Source organism: Salmo salar, chromosome ssa25, assembly GCF_905237065.1.
Source record: "Salmo salar chromosome ssa25, Ssal_v3.1, whole genome shotgun sequence".
Lineage (NCBI taxonomy): Eukaryota > Metazoa > Chordata > Actinopteri > Salmoniformes > Salmonidae > Salmo > Salmo salar.
Genome location: NC_059466.1, coordinates 48,453,645 through 48,475,368, shown reverse-complemented (window position 1 = coordinate 48,475,368; position 21,724 = coordinate 48,453,645). Strand labels below are relative to the sequence as shown.

The following is a 21,724-nucleotide window of genomic DNA, read 5'->3' as shown; positions in this document are numbered from 1 at the left end:
AGTAATGAACGCTGCCTCCGGGTATGCGGTCTCCAGTTTGTTCAAGGTCCAATGAAAATCTTTGAGAGCATTTTCGCTGTACACAGCCATGGCAATAATAGCTGAAAACTCTCTTTGAAGGTAAAAAGGGAGACATTTGATTACCAAGTATTCCAGGTTTGGACAGCAGAAGTTTGTAATTACCTGTACGTTTCCCCCATCGAACCATATGTTGTTGGTCATAAAGTAAAGCGCACCACCTTTGTCCTTGCCAGAGAGATCCCTCTTCCTATCAGCTCATTTGGATATCGGAGGAGAGCCAAGTCAACCCCCAAAAAACGGAGTATTGCTGAATCTGGAAGGAAATCTTCACTCTAAGTTTGTCAGGTGTATTCATTATTAATGATTGAACATTGTCGAGTAGTATGCTTGGTGATGGAGGACGCTTGGACTGGTGTCTTAATCTTACTAAGACCCTGCTATGTCTGCCTCTATGTCGGCGTCTCTGCCTCCTTCTCTACGGTACGACTCCCATGCAACCCGAGGTCTCACTGAAGAGGCCCATTGTTCCGCTGTCTCTGGGAATTCTGGAAGGTCGGGTGGACTGTTAGTAGACAGCAATTCATATTCCATTAGTTCTGTCCGGGTTAATGAAGTCTTTCAAGAAACAAACTGAATAAGAACATTTGGGAAGAACAATAGAATAAACACTAGAAACAATAGAAACAGGCAATGTTTTGTATGACATCGAGGTGAGATGCCATCAAATCATGCCTGTACTGTAATTTGCTCCTTTGAGTGGGAGTGATATGTTGATAATTTCATGAGGTTGGACTGAACACATCCATTATTCATATTTTGTGTCAGTAGAATTCTTCCCATTTTATCACTGCACTTGTCGCCTCTCTCTCTCTCTCTCTCTCTCTGTGTCTCTCTGTCTCTCTCTCTCTCTCTCTCTCTCCCTTTCACTCTCTCCTCCCCCTCTCTCTCTCTCCTCCCCCTCTCTCTCTCTTTCACAAAGGGTTCCAGCTACAACATCCATGGCCATTTTGTTAGATAAAATCCTTCTTTATATCCCAAAAAGTCAGTTTAGTTGGTGCCATCGATTTGAGTAATCCATTCGTTCAACATGAAAAGAAAGGAATCAAAAAAAAGCTAGCACTAAACGTTGTTAAAACCAGTCAAACTATGTTTCTATTTAATCCTCAGGTACCCTAAAATGTAATTAAACTATAATATTTCATACGGAAAGAAGTATGTTCAATAGGAAAGCAACATTAGATGTTACGGGTCCTGTTCGTCAGGCGCACACAGACTGATTTCCAACTATGACTCCCAGTACCAAAACTCAAAATTGTTCCTCATTTGGGAAGAAACAAGCCTGAAACTTTGAAAAAAAGACTGTTGACATCTAGTGGAAGCCGTAAGAATTGCAATCTGGGAGCTGGAATTGCAAATGACCCATAGCTTTCCATTGTAAGAGCGTGGGATCTCCTGCCAGATAAATTGTGTTATAGTTTCATACATTATTTTAACATTTCAACAAACCTCAGTGTTTTCTATCCAATGGTACCAATTATATGCATATCCAGGCTTCTGGGCCTGAGTAACAGGCAGTTTACTTTGGGCACGTCAGTAAGGCGGAAATTCAGAAAAAAGGACCCTATCCCTAATTATTATTAATCCCCAGTGACACGTATCACAGTAGTGTAGTGGAGGGATACGTATCATAGTAGTGTAGTGATACACTGTATCATAGTAGTGTAGTGGAGGGATACATATCATAGTGATGTTGTAGTGTAGTGGAGGGATACGTATCATAGTAGTGTAGTGATACGTATCATAGTAGTGTAGTGGAGGGATACGTGTCATAGTAGTGTAGTAGAGGGATACGTGTCATAGTAGTGTAGTGGAGGGATACGTATCATAGTAGTGTAGTGGAGGGATACGTATCATAGTAGTGTAGTGGAGGGATACGTGTCATAGTAGTGTAGTGGAGGGATACGTATCATAGTAGTGTAGTAGTGTAGTGGAGGGATACGTATCATAGTAGTGTAGTAGTGTAGTGGAGGGATATGTATCATAGTAGTGTAGTAGAGGGATACGTATCATAGTAGAGGGATACGTGTCATAGTAGTGTAGTAGTGTAGTGGAGGGATACGTGTCATAGTAGTGTAGTAGAGGGATACGTATCATAGTAGAGGGATACGTGTCATAGTAGTGTAGTAGTGTAGTGGAGGGATACGTATCATAGTAGTGTAGTGGAGGGATACGTATCATAGTAGTGTAGTAGAGGGATACGTATCATAGTCGTGTAGTGGAGGGATACGTATCATAGTAGTGTAGTGGAGGGATACGTATCATAGTCGTGTAGTGGAGGGATACGTATCATAGTAGTGTAGTGGAGGGATACGTATCATAGTAGTGTAGTGGAGGGATACGTATCATAGTAGTGTAGTGGAGGGATACGTATCATAGTAGTGTAGTAGTGTTGTGGAGGGATACGTATCATAGTAGTGTAGTGGAGGGATACGTATCATAGTAGTGTAGTGGAGGGATATGTATCATAGTAGTGTAGTAGTGTAGTAGAGGGATACGTATCATAGTAGTGTAGTAGAGGGATACGTATCATAGTCGTGTAGTGGAAGGATACGTATCATAGTCGTGTAGTGGAGGGATACGTATCATAGTAGTGTAGTAGAGGGATACGTATCATAGTAGTGTAGTAGAGGGATACGTATCATAGTAGTGTATTGGAGGGATACGTATCATAGTGGTGTATTGGAGGGATACGTATCATAGTCGTGTAGTAGTGGTAGTGTTGTAGAGGGATACGTATCATAGTCGTGTAGTGGAGGGATACGTATCATAGGAGTGTAGTGGAGGGATACGTATCATAGGAGTGTAGTGGAGGGATACGTATCATAGGAGTGTAGTGGAGGGATACGTATCATATTAGTGTAGTGGAGGACTACACGTTTGATATGGGTTTGAAAAGTGTGAGTGTGACACCATAGCGTAGGCTTATATTGTTCAACACCACGGGCAGGTGATGCGACTTGGTTGGCGCTGGCTGAGCCAACGAAAGTCGGATAAAAAAAATTCAGTCCCTGACAGCTCTGACCTCCGCTCTGTTCTCATATTCCTGATATTTGCATTCACAACGACAATCGGGCATTTATTCCCATGTCTCATGAGTTCTACAGTTTAGCCTAGCCTCTTTATTTTGCTTCTCGATAGAAGAGGTTTAGGGACAGGCTATGAGACTTAGGCCAGGGCCCTGATTCGATCCGGTAGCGATCACCAGGTCCCCTATAGATGAAATAGCCTACAGAGGCAAAGACTACAGCCTAGAAAATATATACAAGAATAGTAATATTAGGGAAGAAATCTGTGTAAACCATGGTGTATGGAATTAGATGTAGGGTAATTGTTACGAATCCCTTTGGCCCTGCAGTCTAGGGGAGATGGAACTGAGACCCGTAACATAAATCATGCAAATTATAATAGTGATAAAGAACAGTGAGAACCAAAAACCACAGACAACTTAAGTTTACCGTCAAACTCCAAAGGTTTATTGCTAAACGCACGGTAAGGGGGTGTGAGAAAAGGGGCTGAGCTGGACCCAAGCAAAGAAACAATAATCCCAAAACACCCCTAAGCTAGACTAGCCTATTTCCACAGCAGCTAGCTAACTAACCAAAAAAATACAGTGGGTGGTCCGCCCAGTTCTAACTAGGGTACTTAGACAAAGTATTCCTACAGGTAATGTATGCCCATGGGTGACTTATCTTGGTACCCCCTTTTCTCACCAAACAAAGTCAACACTTTAACAAAAACAATACTTACAGGTGGGATGGACAAAGTGACATGTAGTTTCAAAAACAAAAGAGATCAACACAGAGATGTAGAGCTAGGGACAGAGCGAGAGATTGAACAGCGCGATTGAGAGAATGAACACAAAGATTGATCTAGGGAGAAAACAACTGACTGGGTTTTTAAACCAAGGGAAAGGGGCTGTGATAGGTTGAGGGAAAAGAAACAGGTGTCTTCTGATTGGGGACTGATTGATGACTGATTGGGGAGTGATGATGGTCACCTGTGAGGGGAGAAGGAGAGACAAGAAACACACACCGGATACATACACAGGATACCTGTATCCATAACAGTAATGGTGTATGGAATTAGATGTAGGGTAGAATTTGTGGAAACCACCGTGTATGGAATTAGATGTAGGGTAGAATCTGTGTAAACCATGGTGTATGGAATTATATGTAGGGTAATGGTGTATGGAATTAGATGTAGGATAGAATCTGTGTAAACCATGGTGTATGGAATTAGATGTAGGGTAGAATCTGTGTAAACCATGGTGTATAGAATTAGATGGTGTATGGAATTAGATGGTGTATGGAATTAGATGTAAGGTAGAATCTGTGTAAACCATGGTGTATGGAATTAGATGTAGGGTAGTCTCTGTGTAAACCATGGTGTATGGAATTAGATGTAGGATAGAATCTGTGTAAACTACGGTGTATAGAATTAGATGTAGGGTAGTCTCTGTGTAAATCATGGTGTATGGAATTAGATGTAGGCTAGAATCTGTGTAAACCATGGTGTATGGAATTAGATGTAGGGCAGAATCTGTGGAAACCATGGTGTATGGAATTAGATGTAGGGCAGAATCTGTGGAAACCATGGTGTATGGAATTAGATGTAGGATAGGCATTTTTTTGTAACCCAGAAATCTGCCATTATTTTAGCCTACAGATGTTTATCATAAAGAAATGACACCTTACATTCACCAGGCAGGCCGACAGGGCACCTTTCATACCCCAGGCAGGCCGACAGGGCACCTTTCATACCCCAGGCAGGCCGACAGGGCACCTTTCATTCTCCAGGCAGGCCGACAGGGCACCTTTCATTCCCCAGGCAGGCCGACAGGGCACCTTTCATTCCCCAGGTCACCTTTCATTCCCCAGGCAGGCCGACAGGGCACCTTTCATTCCCCAGGCAGGCCGACAGGGCACCTTTCATTCCCCAGGCAGGCCGACAGGGCACCTTTCATTCCCCAGGCAGGCCGACAGGGCACCTTTCATTCCCCAGGCAGGCCGACAGGGCACCTTTAATTCTCCAGGCAGGCCGACAGGGCACCTTTCATTCTCCAGGCAGGCCGACAGGGCACCTTTCATTCCCCAGGCAGGCCGACAGGGCACCTTTCATTCCCCAGGCAGGCCGACAGGGCACCTTTCATTCCCCAGGGCACCTTTCATTCCCCAGGCAGGCCGACAGGGCACCTTTCATTCTCCAGGCAGGCCGACAGGGCACCTTTCATTCCCAGGGCACCTTTCATTCCCCAGGCAGGCCGACAGGGCACCTTTCATTCTCCAGGCAGGCCGACAGGGCACCTTTCATTCCCCAGGGCACCTTTCATTCCCCAGGCAGGCCGACAGGGCACCTTTCATTCCCCAGGCAGGCCGACAGGGCACCTTTCATTCTCCAGGCAGGCCGACAGGGCACCTTTCATTCCCCAGGCAGGCCGACAGGGCACCTTTCATTCCCCAGGCAGGCCGACAGGGCACCTTTCATTCCCCAGGGCACCTTTCATTCCCCAGGCAGGCCGACAGGGCTCCTTTCATTCTCCAGGCAGGCCGACAGGGCACCTTTCATTCCCCAGGGCACCTTTCATTCCCCAGGCAGGCCGACAGGGCACCTTTCATTCTCCAGGCAGGCCGACAGGGCACCTTTCATTCCCCAGGGCACCTTTCATTCCCCAGGCAGGCCGACAGGGCACCTTTCATTCTCCAGGCAGGCCGACAGGGCACCTTTCATTCCCCAGGGCACCTTTCATTCCCCAGGCAGGCCGACAGGGCACCTTTCATTCTCCAGGCAGGCCGACAGGGCACCTTTCATTCCCCAGGGCACCTTTCATTCCCCAGGCAGGCCGACAGGGCACCTTTCATTCCCCAGGCAGGCCGACAGGGCACCTTTCATTCTCCAGGCAGGCCGACAGTGCACCTTTCATTCTCCAGACAGGCCGACAGGGCACCTTTCATTCTCCAGGCAGGCCGACAGGGCACCTTTCATTCTCCAGGCAGGCCGACAGGGCACCTTTCATTCCCCAGGCAGGCCGACAGGGCACCTTTCATTCCCCAGGCAGGCCGACAGGGCACCTTTCATTCCCCAGGCAGGCCGACAGGGCACCTTTCATTCCCCAGGCAGGCCGACAGGGCACCTTTCATTCCCCAGGCAGGCCGATTGTGACATTTTGGGTAAAATTAGAATATAGACACTTTTCCATGAACGTTGACAACACCACTGATGTCTGGGTATTTTGTCAGGATTGACAGACACTGCTCCTCCTACTGTACCTGTGTGACCGTGCTCTCCTGGTAATGAAAAGCTTGTCTCTCCAATTGAAGAGACATGGAAAACACTGACTCCAATAGAAGCCCATAGCTTTAGTGTGATAGGGGCTTTTCATATTGATTTAACTGGGCAAGTCAGTTAAGAACAAATTCTTATTCTCAATGACAGCCTAAGGAACAGTGGGTTAACTGCCTTGTTCAGGGGTAGAATGACAGATTTTACCTTGTCAGCTCAGGGATCCAATCTTGCAACCTTTCGGTTACTAGTTTAACACTCTAACCACTAGGCCACGCTGCCGCCACAAAGTGTTTGACATTTTGAGGAATGTTTATGTTATTTGAAACTCAACACAGCCCATTACTTGCACCAAGTTTTCATTATACGATGTGTTCAATTGTACGGTTGAAAAAGAAAGAGGAACGGGGGATACCTAGTCAGTTATACAACTGAATGTATTCAACTGAAATGTGTCTTAGAAATGTGTCTCCAGAACTGTGACTCTGTCCAGAACTCAGTGACTCTGTCCAGAACTCAGTGGCTCTGTCCAGAACTCAGTGACTCTGTCCAGAACTCAGTGACTCTGTCCAGAACTCAGTGGCTCTGTCCAGAACCCAGTGACTCTGTCCAGAACCCAGTGACTCTGTCCAGAACTCAGTGGCTCTGTCCAGAACTCAGTGACTCTGTCCAGAACCCAGTGACTCTGTCCAGAACTCAGTGACTCTGTCCAGAACCCAGTGACTCTGTCCAGAACTCAGTGACTCTGTCCAGAACTCAGTGGCTCTGTCCAGAATGCAGTGGCTCTGTCCAGAACCCAGTTACTCTGTCCAGAACCCAGTGACTCTGTCCAGAACCCAGTGACTCTGTCCAGAACTCAGTGGCTCTGTCCAGAATGCAGTGGCTCTGTCCAGAACCCAGTGGCTCTGTCCAGAACTCAGTGACTCTGTCCAGAACCCAGTGACTCTGTCCAGAACCCAGTGGCTCTGTCCAGAATGCAGTGGCTCTGTCCAGAACCCAGTGGCTCTGTCCAGAATGCAGTGGCTCTGTCCAGAATGCAGTGGCTCTGTCCAGAACTCAGTGACTCTGTCCAGAACTCAGTGGCTCTGTCCAGAATGCAGTGGCTCTGTCCAGAACCCAGTTACTCTGTCCAGAACCCAGTGACTCTGTCCAGAACTCAGTGGCTCTGTCCAGAATGCAGTGGCTCTGTCCAGAACCCAGTGGCTCTGTCCAGAACTCAGTGACTCTGTCCAGAACCCAGTGACTCTGTCCAGAACCCAGTGGCTCTGTCCAGAATGCAGTGGCTCTGTCCAGAACCCAGTGGCTCTGTCCAGAATGCAGTGGCTCTGTCCAGAACTCAGTGACTCTGTCCAGAACTCAGTGACTCTGTCCAGAACCCAGTGACTCTGTCCAGAACCCAGTTACTCTGTCCAGAACCCAGTGACTCTGTCCAGAACCCAGTTACTCTGTCCAGAACAGTGACTCTGTCCAGAACCCAGTTACTCTGTCCAGAACGCAGTGGCTCTATTTGACAATGTGTAGGCGTGCTGCAAACATAGACACCTGGTCCAAAATGTCAAAATAAAACTTTGGGCTTTGGAGAGAAGCGTGGGTTGATTCGAGTCATTGATATTGGTGTTTTCCCCATGCAATCACGCATGTTTGATTCCTTCAGGCTATTTACTTCAGTTATTTATATATATCTACATAATTTGATTAAATTTTGTTAAGCAACTGTAAATTATCTTCCTTAAACTACAAAACCATGTGTCTTTCATGCATATTGTAATTCATGATGTTTAAAATGCCTGCAGACAGAAAAGGAATGATCTCCCCTGAAAATACAAGCCTCAAATACACATTATCCCAGTAGGCCTGTAAAATATTCACCCTATAAACGTTAGCTAACATTGATATAAAGGGTTCTGAAGTACAACGTCAGCGGTTTTATTTATTTTAGTCTCTACATATTTACCTTGCTGACGGGAGAAAAGTCCTGATTGTAATCCTGACCCCAAGCATGCTCTGGAGTCATCCCTGATCAAAAACACAAATGTTTGTCTGTGGATACACTGTCTGCAAGGACTTACATAAGACTGGGCATGTTACTGGACATCTACCTCTATTGATTCTTGTATCTGATTGAAGGGATGGATTCACCTTGACCAATGGCAGACGCACACACACAGAATCTCTCCCTGTTTGAAAACGTGTGGGCGTCTTTGTGGGACGGCATGTGATGCCAGGTCTGCCCACGGCTGTGCTCTGGACTGCACTGCACGTACACACATGCACACACACACGCACACACACACACACACACACACACACACACACACACACACACACACACACACACACACACACACACACACACACACACACACACACACACACACACACACACACACACACACACACACACACACACACCCCACCTCCTTTGCACTATCCACCTGACTCATCCAGTCCTCGGGTCCATGATGACAGACAGACAGCCCACAGCCCTGGCTCAGCGATAAAAGACCCATCCAGCCGCAAACCAGGCACCTTTACCCAGAACTTTCTCCTGTACCCGAAGGACACCATGAAGCTGCTCTCCCAGACACTGTGTCTGTGCTTGGTGCTGGCTCTCAGCCATGCCCACCACCATGCTGGACATCAAGATGGAGGTGAGTGTCAGGAGAGGGTATGAAGGGCCCTGTTTTTTTCGCTATCATGTGACATAAGATTTAATTCTGTATTTTAAACCTTACCCAGAAATTAGAATTACACCAAAAATGAAAGTGATTGTCTGAGGATGTTGCTGGACCATGTGACATAAAAAAGAAAACTGGACAGTTTGATGGACAAAAGCTTTGAAGAAAGTTTCACATACCAGGCATGTCACATGATGCTGTACAACCCAGGGCCTTAAGCAGTGTCCTTAGATTACTAAGTGTCCTTAGACAGAGACCTAACCAGTGTCTTTAGATTACTAAGTGTCAGACAGAGACCTAACCAGTGTCCTTAGATTACTAAGTGTCAGACAGAGACCTAACCAGTGTCCTTAGATTACTAAGTGTCCTTAGACAGAGACCTAACCAGTGTCCTTAGATTACTAAGTGTCCTTAGACAGAGACCTAACCAGTGTCCTTAGATTACTTTTAGTTTGACACTACTCTTGGTCCCCAGAAGACAACTGAACCAGGTGACTTTTAGTTTGACACTACTCATGGTGAAATTGCTGTACAATATGATCTTGTTGCCATCTGATGCACATTCAGATCTGGGTCAGATGGTTTAGACCCTTTCTTCTTTAAGGTTGCTGCCCCTATCATCGCCAAGCCCTATCTCTGACTTTTTTAAACCTGTCTCTCCTCTCTGGGGAGGTTCCCATTGCTTAGAAGGCAGCCACAGTGATCCTAACTGTTATAGGCCAATTTCTATTTTGCCCTGTTTATCAAAAGTGTTGAAAGATCTTGTCAATAATCAACTGACTGGCTTTCTTGATGTCTATAGTATTCTCTCTGGTATGCAATGTGGTGCAATGTGGTTTCCGCTCAGGTTACGGACGTGTCACTGCAACCTTAAAGGTCCTCAATGATGTCACCTTCTAAGCTATGTTGTGCTAATATTTTTATTGACTTGTCCAAAGCTTTTGATACGGTAGACCATTCCATTCTTAAGGAGTATTGACGTCTCTGAGGGGTCTTTGGCCTGGTTTGCTAACTATGCTGATGCGGTATCGTTATAAACACTATCATATAAACACCTGTTATTCTGATGAGATATCGTTATAAACACTATCATATAAACACCTGTTATACTGATGAGATATCATTATAAACACTATCATTTAAACACCTGTTATACTGATGAGATATCGTTATAAACACTATCATATAAACACCTGTTATTCTGATGAGATATCGTTATAAACACTATCATTTAAACACCTGTTATACTGATGAGATATCATTATAAACACTACCATATAAACACCTGCTATGCTGATGAGTGAGATAGGAAGCGATGTGAATTATAGAGTTACTAGATGAATGAAACGACAATCCATTCAGACCAGCCTTTCTGGTTGAACTTCTGTAACTACATTAGTAACAGCAGAGATTTCAGAGGAAATGATGCAAAAAAAGGGAAGTTTCCCATTGAACAAATGTTTCACCGTTTCGGTCTACTTAAGGTGTGTTTGCCAAGTCCCCCCCCGTTCCCCCCTGCCTAGTGACCAGGCAGATTAATTGCCACATGCACTTTGAGAACTAGCACAGACCTCAAACAAAATTGTATTTCTCCTAGCAAATTTTTTTACTTATTGGAAAAACTTCCATTTGGGCTTGTCTTAAAATCGCCCAAAATCTACTCCGGTGATTGTGTGTGGGAAGAAACAGTAATATTTGATTTAATCCTTTGGCTTTCTCAGGACATGAGGGACATGAGGGACATGAGGGACACGACCATGCCCATCACGCTGCTGTTTTGCTCGACCGCTGCAAGGGGCTCGAGATGGATGCTGTTGCTGTGACTGAGGAAGGACAACCTTACTTCTTCAAGGGTGAGTCATGGGCAGAGACGACTCTAGTCCTGCTAGAACCAACCGTCACTCATTTAGGCATTGGTCACAAGCAGAATATGTGAGAAGAGCTGGAGAAGCTGAGCGTTGAGCGAGATTCACAGATTTTGCTCCAGTAGCTCCAAGTAACGCTAACTTCAGGAGCTCAGGGCATCCCTGCCCCAGAATGCATCTGTAGGTTACTTTGTGTGTTGCTAATATCCCCCTTGCTTTAGCTACTGTCATGGGAATTCTCTAAATATTTTCATAAAGAAACTCATAAAAACACACAGGTGCTAAATCAAGTACAAATCGATCACACCGACAACGTATTCTTAGCATTTTGGTACACCGGAATTACATTAATTTCCAATGGAACGCTACGTTTACCTTGCAGCATTGCGTTGCGGAGGCAGTTACGGTGTGTTCGGTGTGGTGCATAAATTGGATTTGTCAAACTGTATGCGTGACGGCTTGACAGAAATGGTAGCAGAAGGTGAATGTTTAACTTTTGTCGCACACACACCCACACAACCAGTTGATTCTGCATCCTATTTTGCGCAGTGACACTGTCGGTGTATTCGAAGCCTTACAAAGATGAGGGAGTGTGGTGATGTAGTGTCCACTGTTATGTGTAAGGCTAGGCTGCCACCTGCTGGCACGGTGCTAAACTGTTAGAGTACACACCTGACGTCATGGTTACACGCTGGCTACATGAAACGTCCACACCTAAAGAATCATTGACGAAGCTGAAATTACACTTACACCAAAAGTATAATGGTGTACTTACTACGTGTACATGCTAAAATAAAGGAATGAAGTGGGTAGATAAGTGTGTCATTGTAGCAAAGTATTTATAAACCAAAAAAAATATGATATTTTAAATGCTTCGTTGATTTTCGTTCTAGTATCTATACAAAAGGCCATAAATGATTTAGTCACAACAGGCCTGGCATATTCCCACGTTCAAGGAACTTTCCGTTTTGATTGGGTTATAGACTACCTATAGAAGCATCAAAAAACAACTTTGCCTCTCTGGTCAACTTGGCAAGACTGACCAAAGGGATGTTTATCATCCCCAGTGGCTCTGTATGTGTAGACAGGATATTCTCTGCTGACGGCCGGCTCTCCAGGTACCATCACATGAGCCTGAAACCACAGACAGGCTAAATTAATTCTAAAAATGAATTCAAAGGTACTAATAAATCATGTTTCATTTAATTTGTATTTCATTCTAAGTCAGAGCCTATATGCCCAATTTATAGACTATAATGATTTAATACAACTAAATTGTTGTTTAAATGATGAGCGCTTTATGTCCTTACCAGTCTATTGTGTCGCACTCGCAAATGCTTCACAATGTTTTTTTGTTTGTTGTTGTTGTAGGCTATAGCCTTGAAATAATTTAAATTATATAGCCTAAATAATTCATTTTCGTTCCTTCTTAGTCTCCCTGTCTGGCTCCTGACCTATTTAGAGTGTTTATATGCTGTGTAATATGACATGTAACCTATTTGCGGAAAGGACACAGAGAGCTGGATTCAAGCATCTCTCCATGATTGATGAGCAGGGTTTTCAACCGCTCAACTCTGCTCACATACTCTGGTCACAAGTCATGTGCTTTCTGTCATCGAACAGGTGCTCTTCAGCAGTAGGCGTTTATAGAAATCTATTTTATAAAGCCCTTTTTACATCGGCAGTTGTCACAAAGTGCTTTACAGATACCCAGCCTAAAATCTCAAAGAGCAAGCAAATCTCAAAGAGTATGCAAATCTCAAAGAGTAAGCAGTGCAGAGGCAGAAGGATAGTGGCTAGGGACAAAAACCTAGAATGCAGGAACCTAGGAAGAAACCTACAGAGGAACCAGGCTCCAAGGGTGTCCAATCCATATTGTTTAGCTATTAATGCATACTGAATCAATTTTGTAAGCAAGTTGAGGAAACTAGGGTGGGCTCTGTGCAATATCCTTTTCTCTGTTCCCATGGTGGCTGACCAAATGTGCTCCCTGCCAGGTGACCATGTGTTCAAGGGTTTCCACGGTAAAGCCGAGCTCTCCAACCAATCATTCGCTGAGCTGGATGACCATCACCATCTGGGGCACGTGGACGCTGCCTTCCTCATGCACTTTCCAGACAAACCCACTGAGCATGACCACATCTTCTTCATGCTGGTACAGTCCATACCTTAGAAACACTTGGTACAGTCTGCACTGTCCATATATACTGCATCCTTTAGAAACACTTGGTACAGTCCATATATACTACAATAACTCATAAAAGTTCCAGTGTTGTTCTAAAGAACTCATAAAAGTTCCAATGTTGTTCTAAAGAACTCATACAAGTTCTAATGTTGTTCTAAAGAACTCATACATGTTCTAATGTTGTTCTAAAGAACTCATACATGTTCTAATGTTGTTCTAAAGAACTCATACATGTTCTAATGTTGTTCTAAAGAACTCATAAAAGTTCCAATGTTGTTGTAAAGAACTCATACATGTTATAATGTTGTTCTAAAGTACTCATACATGTTCTAATGTTGTTCTAAAGAACTCATACATGTTCTAATGTTGTTCTAAAGAACTCATACATATTCTAATGTTGTTCTAAAGAACTCATACATATTCTAATGTTGTTCTAAATGACTCATACATGTTCTAATGTTGTTCTAAAGAACTCATACATGTTCTAATGTTGTTCTAAAGAACTCATACATGTTCTAATGTTGTTCTAAAGAACTCATACATGTTCTAATGTTGTTCTAAAGAACTCATACATGTTCTAATGTTGTTCTAAAGAACTCATAAAAGTTCCAATGTTGTTCTAAAGAACTCATACATGTTCTAATGTTGTTCTAAAGAACTCATACATGTTCTAATGTTGTTCTAAAGAACTCATACATGTTCTAATGTTGTTCTAAAGAACTCATACATGTTCTAATGTTGTTCTAAAGAACTCATACATGTTCTAATGTTGTTCTAAAGAACTCATACATGTTCTAATGTTGTTCTAAAGAACTCATACATGTTCTAATGTTGTTCTAAAGGACTCATACATGTTCTAATGTTGTTCTAAAGAACTCATACATGTTCTAATGTTGTTCTAATGTTGTTCTAAAGTACTCATACATGTTCTAATGTTGTTCTAAATGACTCATACATGTTCTAATGTTGTTCTAAAGGACTCATACATGTTCTAATGTTGTTCTAAAGAACTCATACATGTTCTAATGTTGTTCTAAAGGACTCATACATGTTCTAATGTTGTTCTAAAGAACTCATACATGTTCTAATGTTGTTCTAAAGAACTCATACATGTTCTAATGTTGTTCTAAATGACTCATACATGTTCTAATGTTGTTCTAAAGGACTCATACATGTTCTAATGTTGTTCTAAAGAACTCATACATGTTCTAATGTTGTTCTAAATGACTCATACATGTTCTAATGTTGTTCTAAAGTACTCATACATGTTCTAATGTTGTTCTAAAGAACTCATACATGTTCTAATGTTGTTCTAAAGAACTCATACATGTTCTAATGTTGTTCTAAAGGACTCATACATGTTCTAATGTTGTTCTAAAGAACTTATACATGTTCTAATGTTGTTCTAAAGAACTCATACATGTTCTAATGTTGTTCTAAAGAACTCATACATGTTCATGAAAGTTATAATGAACATTTCAAATTCCCCTCCAACAAGGACTCATAAAAGTTATATTGTTTCTCTGAGTAGAGGATGAGTTGTTCTGAGTAGAGGATGAGTTGTTCTGAGTAGAGGATGAGTTGTTCTGAGTAAAGGATGAGTTTCTCTGAGTAGAGGATGAGTTGTTCTGAGTAGAGGATGAGTTGTTCTGAGTAGAGGATGAGTTTCTCTGAGTAGAGGATGAGTTTCTCTGAGTAGAGGATGAGTTGCTCTGAGTAGAGGATGAGTTGTTCTGAGTAAATATATATTTAATATTATTCATATTATTCACTAAAGAAGCCAGGGCCTAAATCCACTTTTTGGTTTTTATTAGCTCACTGACTGAGGTGGCTGACCTCTGACCTCTGTCCTGTGTTGCTCTGGTGCAGGACACCAAAGTGTTCAGCTACTACAAGCACAAACTGGAGATGGGCTTCCCCAAGGACATCTCTGAGGTGTTCCCTGGTATCCCTGACCACCTGGATGCTGCTGTGGTGTGTCCCGCTCCCGACTGTGAGGAAGACTCCGTCATCTTCTTCAAGGGTGAGTCAATGATCTCAATATTGTGCGATCGATCTTTGCTGCAAGGAAACTCTGCCAAAAACCTATGGAAGATAACAAGGTATTATAAAGGCTCTGAAAAAAGATTGCCATCATGTGGTGGTTTGCGATAGAGGTGCCGGTTTAGTGTATAGGGTGCGCCCTATGTATTACCGTATGCTTATTACCAGTCAATACTATTAGCACCGCCAATGCTACTATATCCATTACTACTGAGTGCTAGCCCATTGCTATATCATTGCTGCTTTGTATATATTACATCGCTAGTACTAATGTATAGCCAACACTGCTGTTACTCTATTGTAATATACAGTATATTACCTGTTTCTTCAGTTTCATTACACTACCACTATGCACTATCATGTTCACTTCTACCTAGTTCACTTCCTGTTTGCTGCGTGTGCCTGTCATGAGTGTGGCAATAAACATGTGTTCTGGACACTACTGGTCTCCTACTGGTCATTTCCAGTCGGCCCAGATCTGGTCCAGGCGGTGGATCCAGGGCTGGCACTGAATCTGGTGGTGTCAGGTCCACGCCGAGCAGATCTGCAAGTACAAGACCAGCATCGGAGTTGAGTCCGGTGACGGCTGGTCCAAGAGCGACACTAGCTGGAGTGTCGTTTGAGGTGCTGGCTTGGGCACCGATGTCTGCAGGTCTGGCTGGCAGTCTGTAGATGGAGGTGGAGCAGGCTGGAGTGCTGGCGACGTCTCGACTTGCTCTGTTGGTCGCACGGCAGTCCGTAGCACTGGCAACGGTTTATCTGGCTCAGCAGCTGCTCGTGGTAAAATTGTCCATATCATTTATTCCCAGGTGATGAAATCTACCACTACAATGTGAAGACGAAGAAGGTTGAGGAGAAGAAGTTTGAGGGCATGCCCAACTGCACCAGCGCATTCCGCTTCATGGAGCACTACTACTGTTTCCATGGACACCAGTTCTCCAAGTTCGACCCTAAGACAGGGGAGGTGCATGGGAGGTACCCCAAGGAGGCCCGCGACTACTTCATGAAGTGCTCCAAGTTCGGTGAGTGACAAAAGACAACAGCAAGATTGTGTATGTGTTTGAGAGAGCAAGAGATTAAGAGAGAGAGAGAGAAGAGGGGGGGAAAAGAGCGAGAGAAAGAGAAAGAGGGGGAGAGGGAGAGAGAAGGGGGGAAGAGAGAGGGAGAGAGATAGGTAGAGTGGAGAGAGAGAGAAAGAGAGGGAGAGAGAGGGGAGAGAGAGAGAGGGGGCGAGAGGGAGAAAGAGGGGGAAGAGAGAGAGAGAGATAGAGGGGGAGAGAGAGGGGGAGAAAGAGGGGGGAAGAGAGTGGGGGAGAGAGAGAGAGGGAGAGAGAGGGAGAGAGAGGGAGAGAGAGGGAGAGAGAGAGAGAGAGAAAGAAAGAGAGGGAGAGAGAGAGAGAAGGGGGGAAGAGAGTGGGGGAGAGAGAAGGAGAGAGAGAAGGGGAGAGAGGGGGGGAGAGAGAGAGAGAGAGGGAGAGAGAGAAGGGGGGAAGAGAGTGGGGGAGAGAGAAGGAGAGAGAGAAGGGGAGAGAGGGGGAGAGACGGGGAGAGTGTGAGCAATAATGAGAGAGAGATTGTAGTCTCCTCATCATACCAAACCTGAGAACGAATAATATCTAACACAAACAGTTCACGCTCCAGTACTGTGTCTCTGCTGCAGGAGACACCACAGACCACATCGAGAGAGAGCGTTGCAGCCGTGTGCACCTGGACGCCATCACCTCTGACGACGCTGGAAACATCTACGCCTTCAGAGGTCAGACCACTGTTACTTACCGTAGCTGGATGTTTTTACCCACATAAAACAGTCAAATTACTGCAATATTAACACATAAAACAGTTAAATTACTGCAATATTACAACATAAAACAGTCAAATTACTGCAATATTACCACATAAAACAGTTATATTACTGCAATATTACAACATAAAACAGTCAAATTACTGCAATATTTCAACATATTACAGTCAAATTACTGCAATATTACCACATAAAACAGTTAAATTACTGCAATATTACAACATATTACAGTCAAATTACTGCAATATTTCAACATATTACAGTCAAATTACTGCAATATTACCACATATTACAGTCAAATTACTGCAATATTACCACATAAAACAGTTCAATTACTGCAATATTACAACATATTACAGTAAAATTACTGCAATATTTCAACATATAACAGTTAAATTACTGCAATATTACCACATAAAACAGTTAAATTACTGCAATATTACAACATAAAACAGTGACATCACCGCACTACAAACCAATCATCACGCTTTTACTGATAAAATGGTCCCATCACACCACACATTAATCAATCTTCACAAATTTCAATGCAAAATGTCAGAATTTCTGCAGCAAACCAAAGCAACTATCACAAACAAATCGCTACGACATCCTGGAGGGATTGATTATCTAAGTCTAATTCTGATTGACATTATATCATTACATCGAGCGTTTTGAGATTGCTGTTGTGTTTTTTATTTATTTTGTATGAATAATATGTTCCTCTTATTTCTCTCCTACTGACCTCTCCTCCCGACCCTTGACCTTTAGGCCACCACTTCCTGGAGCAAGATGCTGGCAATGACACGTGGGCAGCCGACACCATCGAGAGCGAATTCAAGGAGCTGCACAGCGAGGTGGATGCCGTCTTCTCCTATGAAAACCACCTCTACATGATCAAGGTAAGCTACTGTCGTTTGCTGCAGACACACACACACACACACACACACACACACACACACACACACACACACACACACACACACACACACACACACACACACACACACACACACACACACACACACACACACACACACACACACACACACACACACACACAAGAGGGCAGATACAAAGACATCAAGAAGAGATCAGGAGAAGGGATTTGTTAGCTGGACTCGTAGTAAGACCCTGGATGAGTTCCAGCTCTCACGCCAGTGATTCATTGACATACATTTTGACATGCAGCCAGATGTTCTGAATGAGAGGTATCTCTGGTTCAATCAAGCCCCAGTTATATAACAGATGTTCTGAATGAGAGGTATCTCTGGTTCAATCAAGCCCCAGTTATATAACAGATGTTCTGAATGAGAGGTATCTCAGTTCAATCAAGCCCCAGTTATATAACAGATGTTCTGAATGAGAGGTATCTCAGTTCAATCAATCCCCAGTTATATAACAGATGTTCTGAATGAGAGGTATCTCTGGTTCAATCAAGCCCCAGTTATATAACAGATGTTCTGAATGAGAGGTATCTCTGGTTCAATCAAGCCCCAGTTATATAACAGATGTTCTGAATGAGAGGTAACTCCGGTTCAATCAAGCCCCAGTTATATAACAGATGTTCTGAATGAGAGGTATCTCTGGTTCAATCAAGCCCCAGTTATATAACAGATGTTCTGAATGAGAGGTATCTCTGGTTCAATCAAGCCCCAGTTATATAACAGATGTTCTGAATGAGAGGTATCTCAGTTCAATCAAGCCCCAGTTATATAACAGATGTTCTGAATGAGAGGTATCTCCAGTTCAATCAAGCCCCAGTTATATAACAGATGTTCTGAATGAGAGGTATCTCTGGTTCAATCAAGCCCCAGTACGTTAGTTGTGGGTTTGATAGTTAATTATAGAACCGTGTTCATGTCTGTATCTATGTAATGTATTGCAACATACACTTTAAAGAAATACATGTACACGTTTTAAAACTGGTCAAGATAACACAATTAAGTCAATAACATTATTTTCATTGTGGTCCCTTTAAGCTGTCAAATAAAATCAATAGATCAATCCAATCAAAAAACCAACACTGCTCTCATTGTGTGCAGGATGACAAGGTTTACGTTTACAAAGTTGGGGAGCCCCACACCCACCTGGACGGTTACCCCAAACCCTTGAAGGAGGTGCTGGGAGTGGAGGGCCCTATCGACGCTGCCTTCGTATGTCAGGACCACCACATTGCTCACGTCATTAAAGGTAAACGTGTGACCGATACTCACCTACATTATCTACTATATGGGCAATCACTTCAGCCATGTTCAAACACAACAAATCAACATGGACATATTCAAGGTGCAATACACATGAAGGCCAATAGATGGGGACATAGTCCCACTGACAGGTACTCCCTGTAACGTGTGTCACTCAGACATGGGCATAAATGAGAGACAGATGCATTGATTGAGCTTCTCCCTCCCCCATTCCAGGTCAGACAGTCTACGATGTTGACCTGAAGGCCTCTCCACGTGTTCCAGTTAAAGAAGGCACCTTCACCCTCTTCGACAAGGTGGACGCTGGCATGTGCGGCCCAGAGGGCGTGAAGGTGTTCAAGGGAAACCACTACTTCCACTTTCAGAGCATGAAGATCATGCTGATGGCCAGGGCTATTCCCGCAGAGCACAAGACAGCCCTGGAGCTATTTGGCTGTGACCACTAGAGGCTGAGAAAGTAGAGAGAATCAAGTTATGTACAACAACAGCAACAACAACAACAACAGCAGCTGCAGAAGCAGCAGCAGCAACAACAAAAACAACAACAGCAGCAGCAACAACAACAACAACAACAACAACAACAACAGCAACAACAACAACAACAACAACAGCAACAACAACAGCAACAACAACAGCAACAACAACAACAGCAACAACAACAACACCAGCAACAACAACCAAGTGGTTCATCCATCACGTCACTATAGTCGTTATGATGTCATTGTCCCCCCCTTTCCTATAAATTGATGTACCAACTGTCTCTGAACCTCCAACACACGTTCCGTTGTCTATTGTCCCTGTTAATGTGCTGCAGTTTCCTTATGCGTGAGCCGGTTTCATTTAGAATTTTTTTTTGTGGTGGTCCCGTCCCAAAAGGTTGTCATGGAAAGTTATCGAGGGCGTATATCCTTCTGATTAATGTTCTATAGTGTTGTTCTATAATAAAGATAATGACAACACACAACAAAACGTGTCTAATTTGACTGGTTTCTATTTATGTCTATTTTCAAATACTCTTGTTGAGATTGATTCATATGAAAGGTTATCTTAAATATTCAAGATATCAGTAGAATTATATAGGTGTCAAATCATCCATCACTTTTTATGTCTGATTTTTTTTGTTGGTCTATGGACATGGGGAGTCTGTAAAATTTCCCCCAAGGTCAATTATTGTATGTGTTGTCATCACTGGGCCACATTTTTTTTTTAACCTTTATTTAACTAGGCAAGTCAGCTAAGAACAAATTCTTATTTTCAATGACGGTCTAGGAACAGTGGGTTAACTGCCTTGTTCAGGGGCAAAACGACAGATTAGTACCTTGTCAGCTTAGGGATTCAAACTTGCAGTTACTAGTCCAATGCTCTAACCACTAGGCTACCCTGCCGCCCCACGTGGGGTGCTGTAGCCTTGTGAAATCATTGATAAACGGACAATCAGCAAATAAGAATATACCGTAATTACGGCTATATGCCTGTTAATTTTTTATTTGGTTTATGTCGAGGGGATCAGATATGATAACTAATACAAGCACTTAATTACATTACGGTAATTATCAAACTAGTTGAAAGATTTTCCAGGTCAAATCTAAATACATGTGAAAGAAAATAAACGATTCACCATCAGGTTACTAATAGAAGTTTACAGACGCAAAACATCTTGTTGTATTTTCATTGCATGATAGCTATTTAAAATAATGTCATGTTTTGCATAGCTAGATATATCTGCATTACTTTGCTGAAACCTGCGACATGAGCTTTCCGGTGTCTAGTGCATTTGTCTTCAAGTAGTTGATGGAAACCTGACGTTGGAAGTAGTTGCCTGGAAACCTGACATTTCATTGCATTGAATTCTATGAGCTTTTGAATCAAGGAAGTTCCCTCTCATGACCTCTACAAGCCAGAATGTCCTGACTTCTGCAGAGGCCGTATCACTGTAAATGCTGCACGGCCAATGCAGACCTAAGATTGACCATTCAGTGCCTTTTAGGATCCTGGTGCACCTGAGCAGGGGTGAGGCAGAGGTACAGATGTACACCCCTGATGTGTCCCAGATGTATGTCATCACCCATGGGAAGAGCGCTTCCAGTTGAGAACGAGTCCAGGAATGTCCTGTCAGAGTCTGCACGCATCGCTAGGGGCAACGTCACACATCTGGCCAAACTGACCATCGCTAGGGGCAATGTCACAGATCTGGCCAAACTGACCATCGCTAGGGGCAACGTCACCGATCTGGCCAAACTGACCGTCTACATCTACAACTATGACACCATCATCTTCCCAGGGGGCTTTGGGAGGCAGCCAACAACCTGTAGCTGGGACAGTTTTGTGTTAAAAGGTCAATCTGGGATTGGTATATCCATTTATATAAGCTTTCTTCAATTCATTATTTTGTGAACAATGTAATTGTAAACAAACAATGTCTAGCTTCACAACACGGTTAAAACAATCATCTCATAGATGATTAGTAGCTGTATCTATAGCTCTGTCCACATTTCTCCAGCCCCTTCCCTCAGCGAGGTGTCCACTTTCTTATTGTATGAACTGAACATTTTCCCATTAAAATATTGTTCATGGTTTCTCACATCCCG

General features: G+C 43.4%; 1 protein-coding gene across 1 annotated transcript; it reads left to right on the top strand.

Moving 5' to 3' along the window:
• Window positions 1–8,741: 8,741 nt before the first annotated feature.
• hpxa (hemopexin a) lies at window positions 8,742–20,100 on the top strand. The gene is made up of 9 exons (XM_014174610.2): window positions 8,742–9,011; window positions 10,760–10,891; window positions 12,901–13,058; window positions 14,958–15,111; window positions 15,941–16,153; window positions 16,792–16,887; window positions 17,701–17,831; window positions 18,975–19,122; window positions 19,353–20,100. The coding sequence occupies exons 1-9, from the start codon at window positions 8,927–8,929 to the stop codon at window positions 19,580–19,582; spliced, it is 1,347 nt and encodes a 448-aa protein (XP_014030085.1). The 5' UTR covers window positions 8,742–8,926; the 3' UTR covers window positions 19,583–20,100.
• Window positions 20,101–21,724: the final 1,624 nt, after the last annotated feature.

Excerpts from the sequence above, each read along its gene's own strand:
- hpxa (XM_014174610.2), top strand. The coding sequence starts at position 8,927 with ATGAAGCTGCTCTCCCAGACACTGTGTCTGTGCTTGGTGCTGGCTCTC. Across the intron at positions 9,012-10,759 it reads TGCTGGACATCAAGATGGAG|GACATGAGGGACATGAGGGA; the intron begins GTGAGTGTCAGG and ends TGGCTTTCTCAG. Across the intron at positions 17,832-18,974 it reads ACCACCTCTACATGATCAAG|GATGACAAGGTTTACGTTTA; the intron begins GTAAGCTACTGT and ends CATTGTGTGCAG.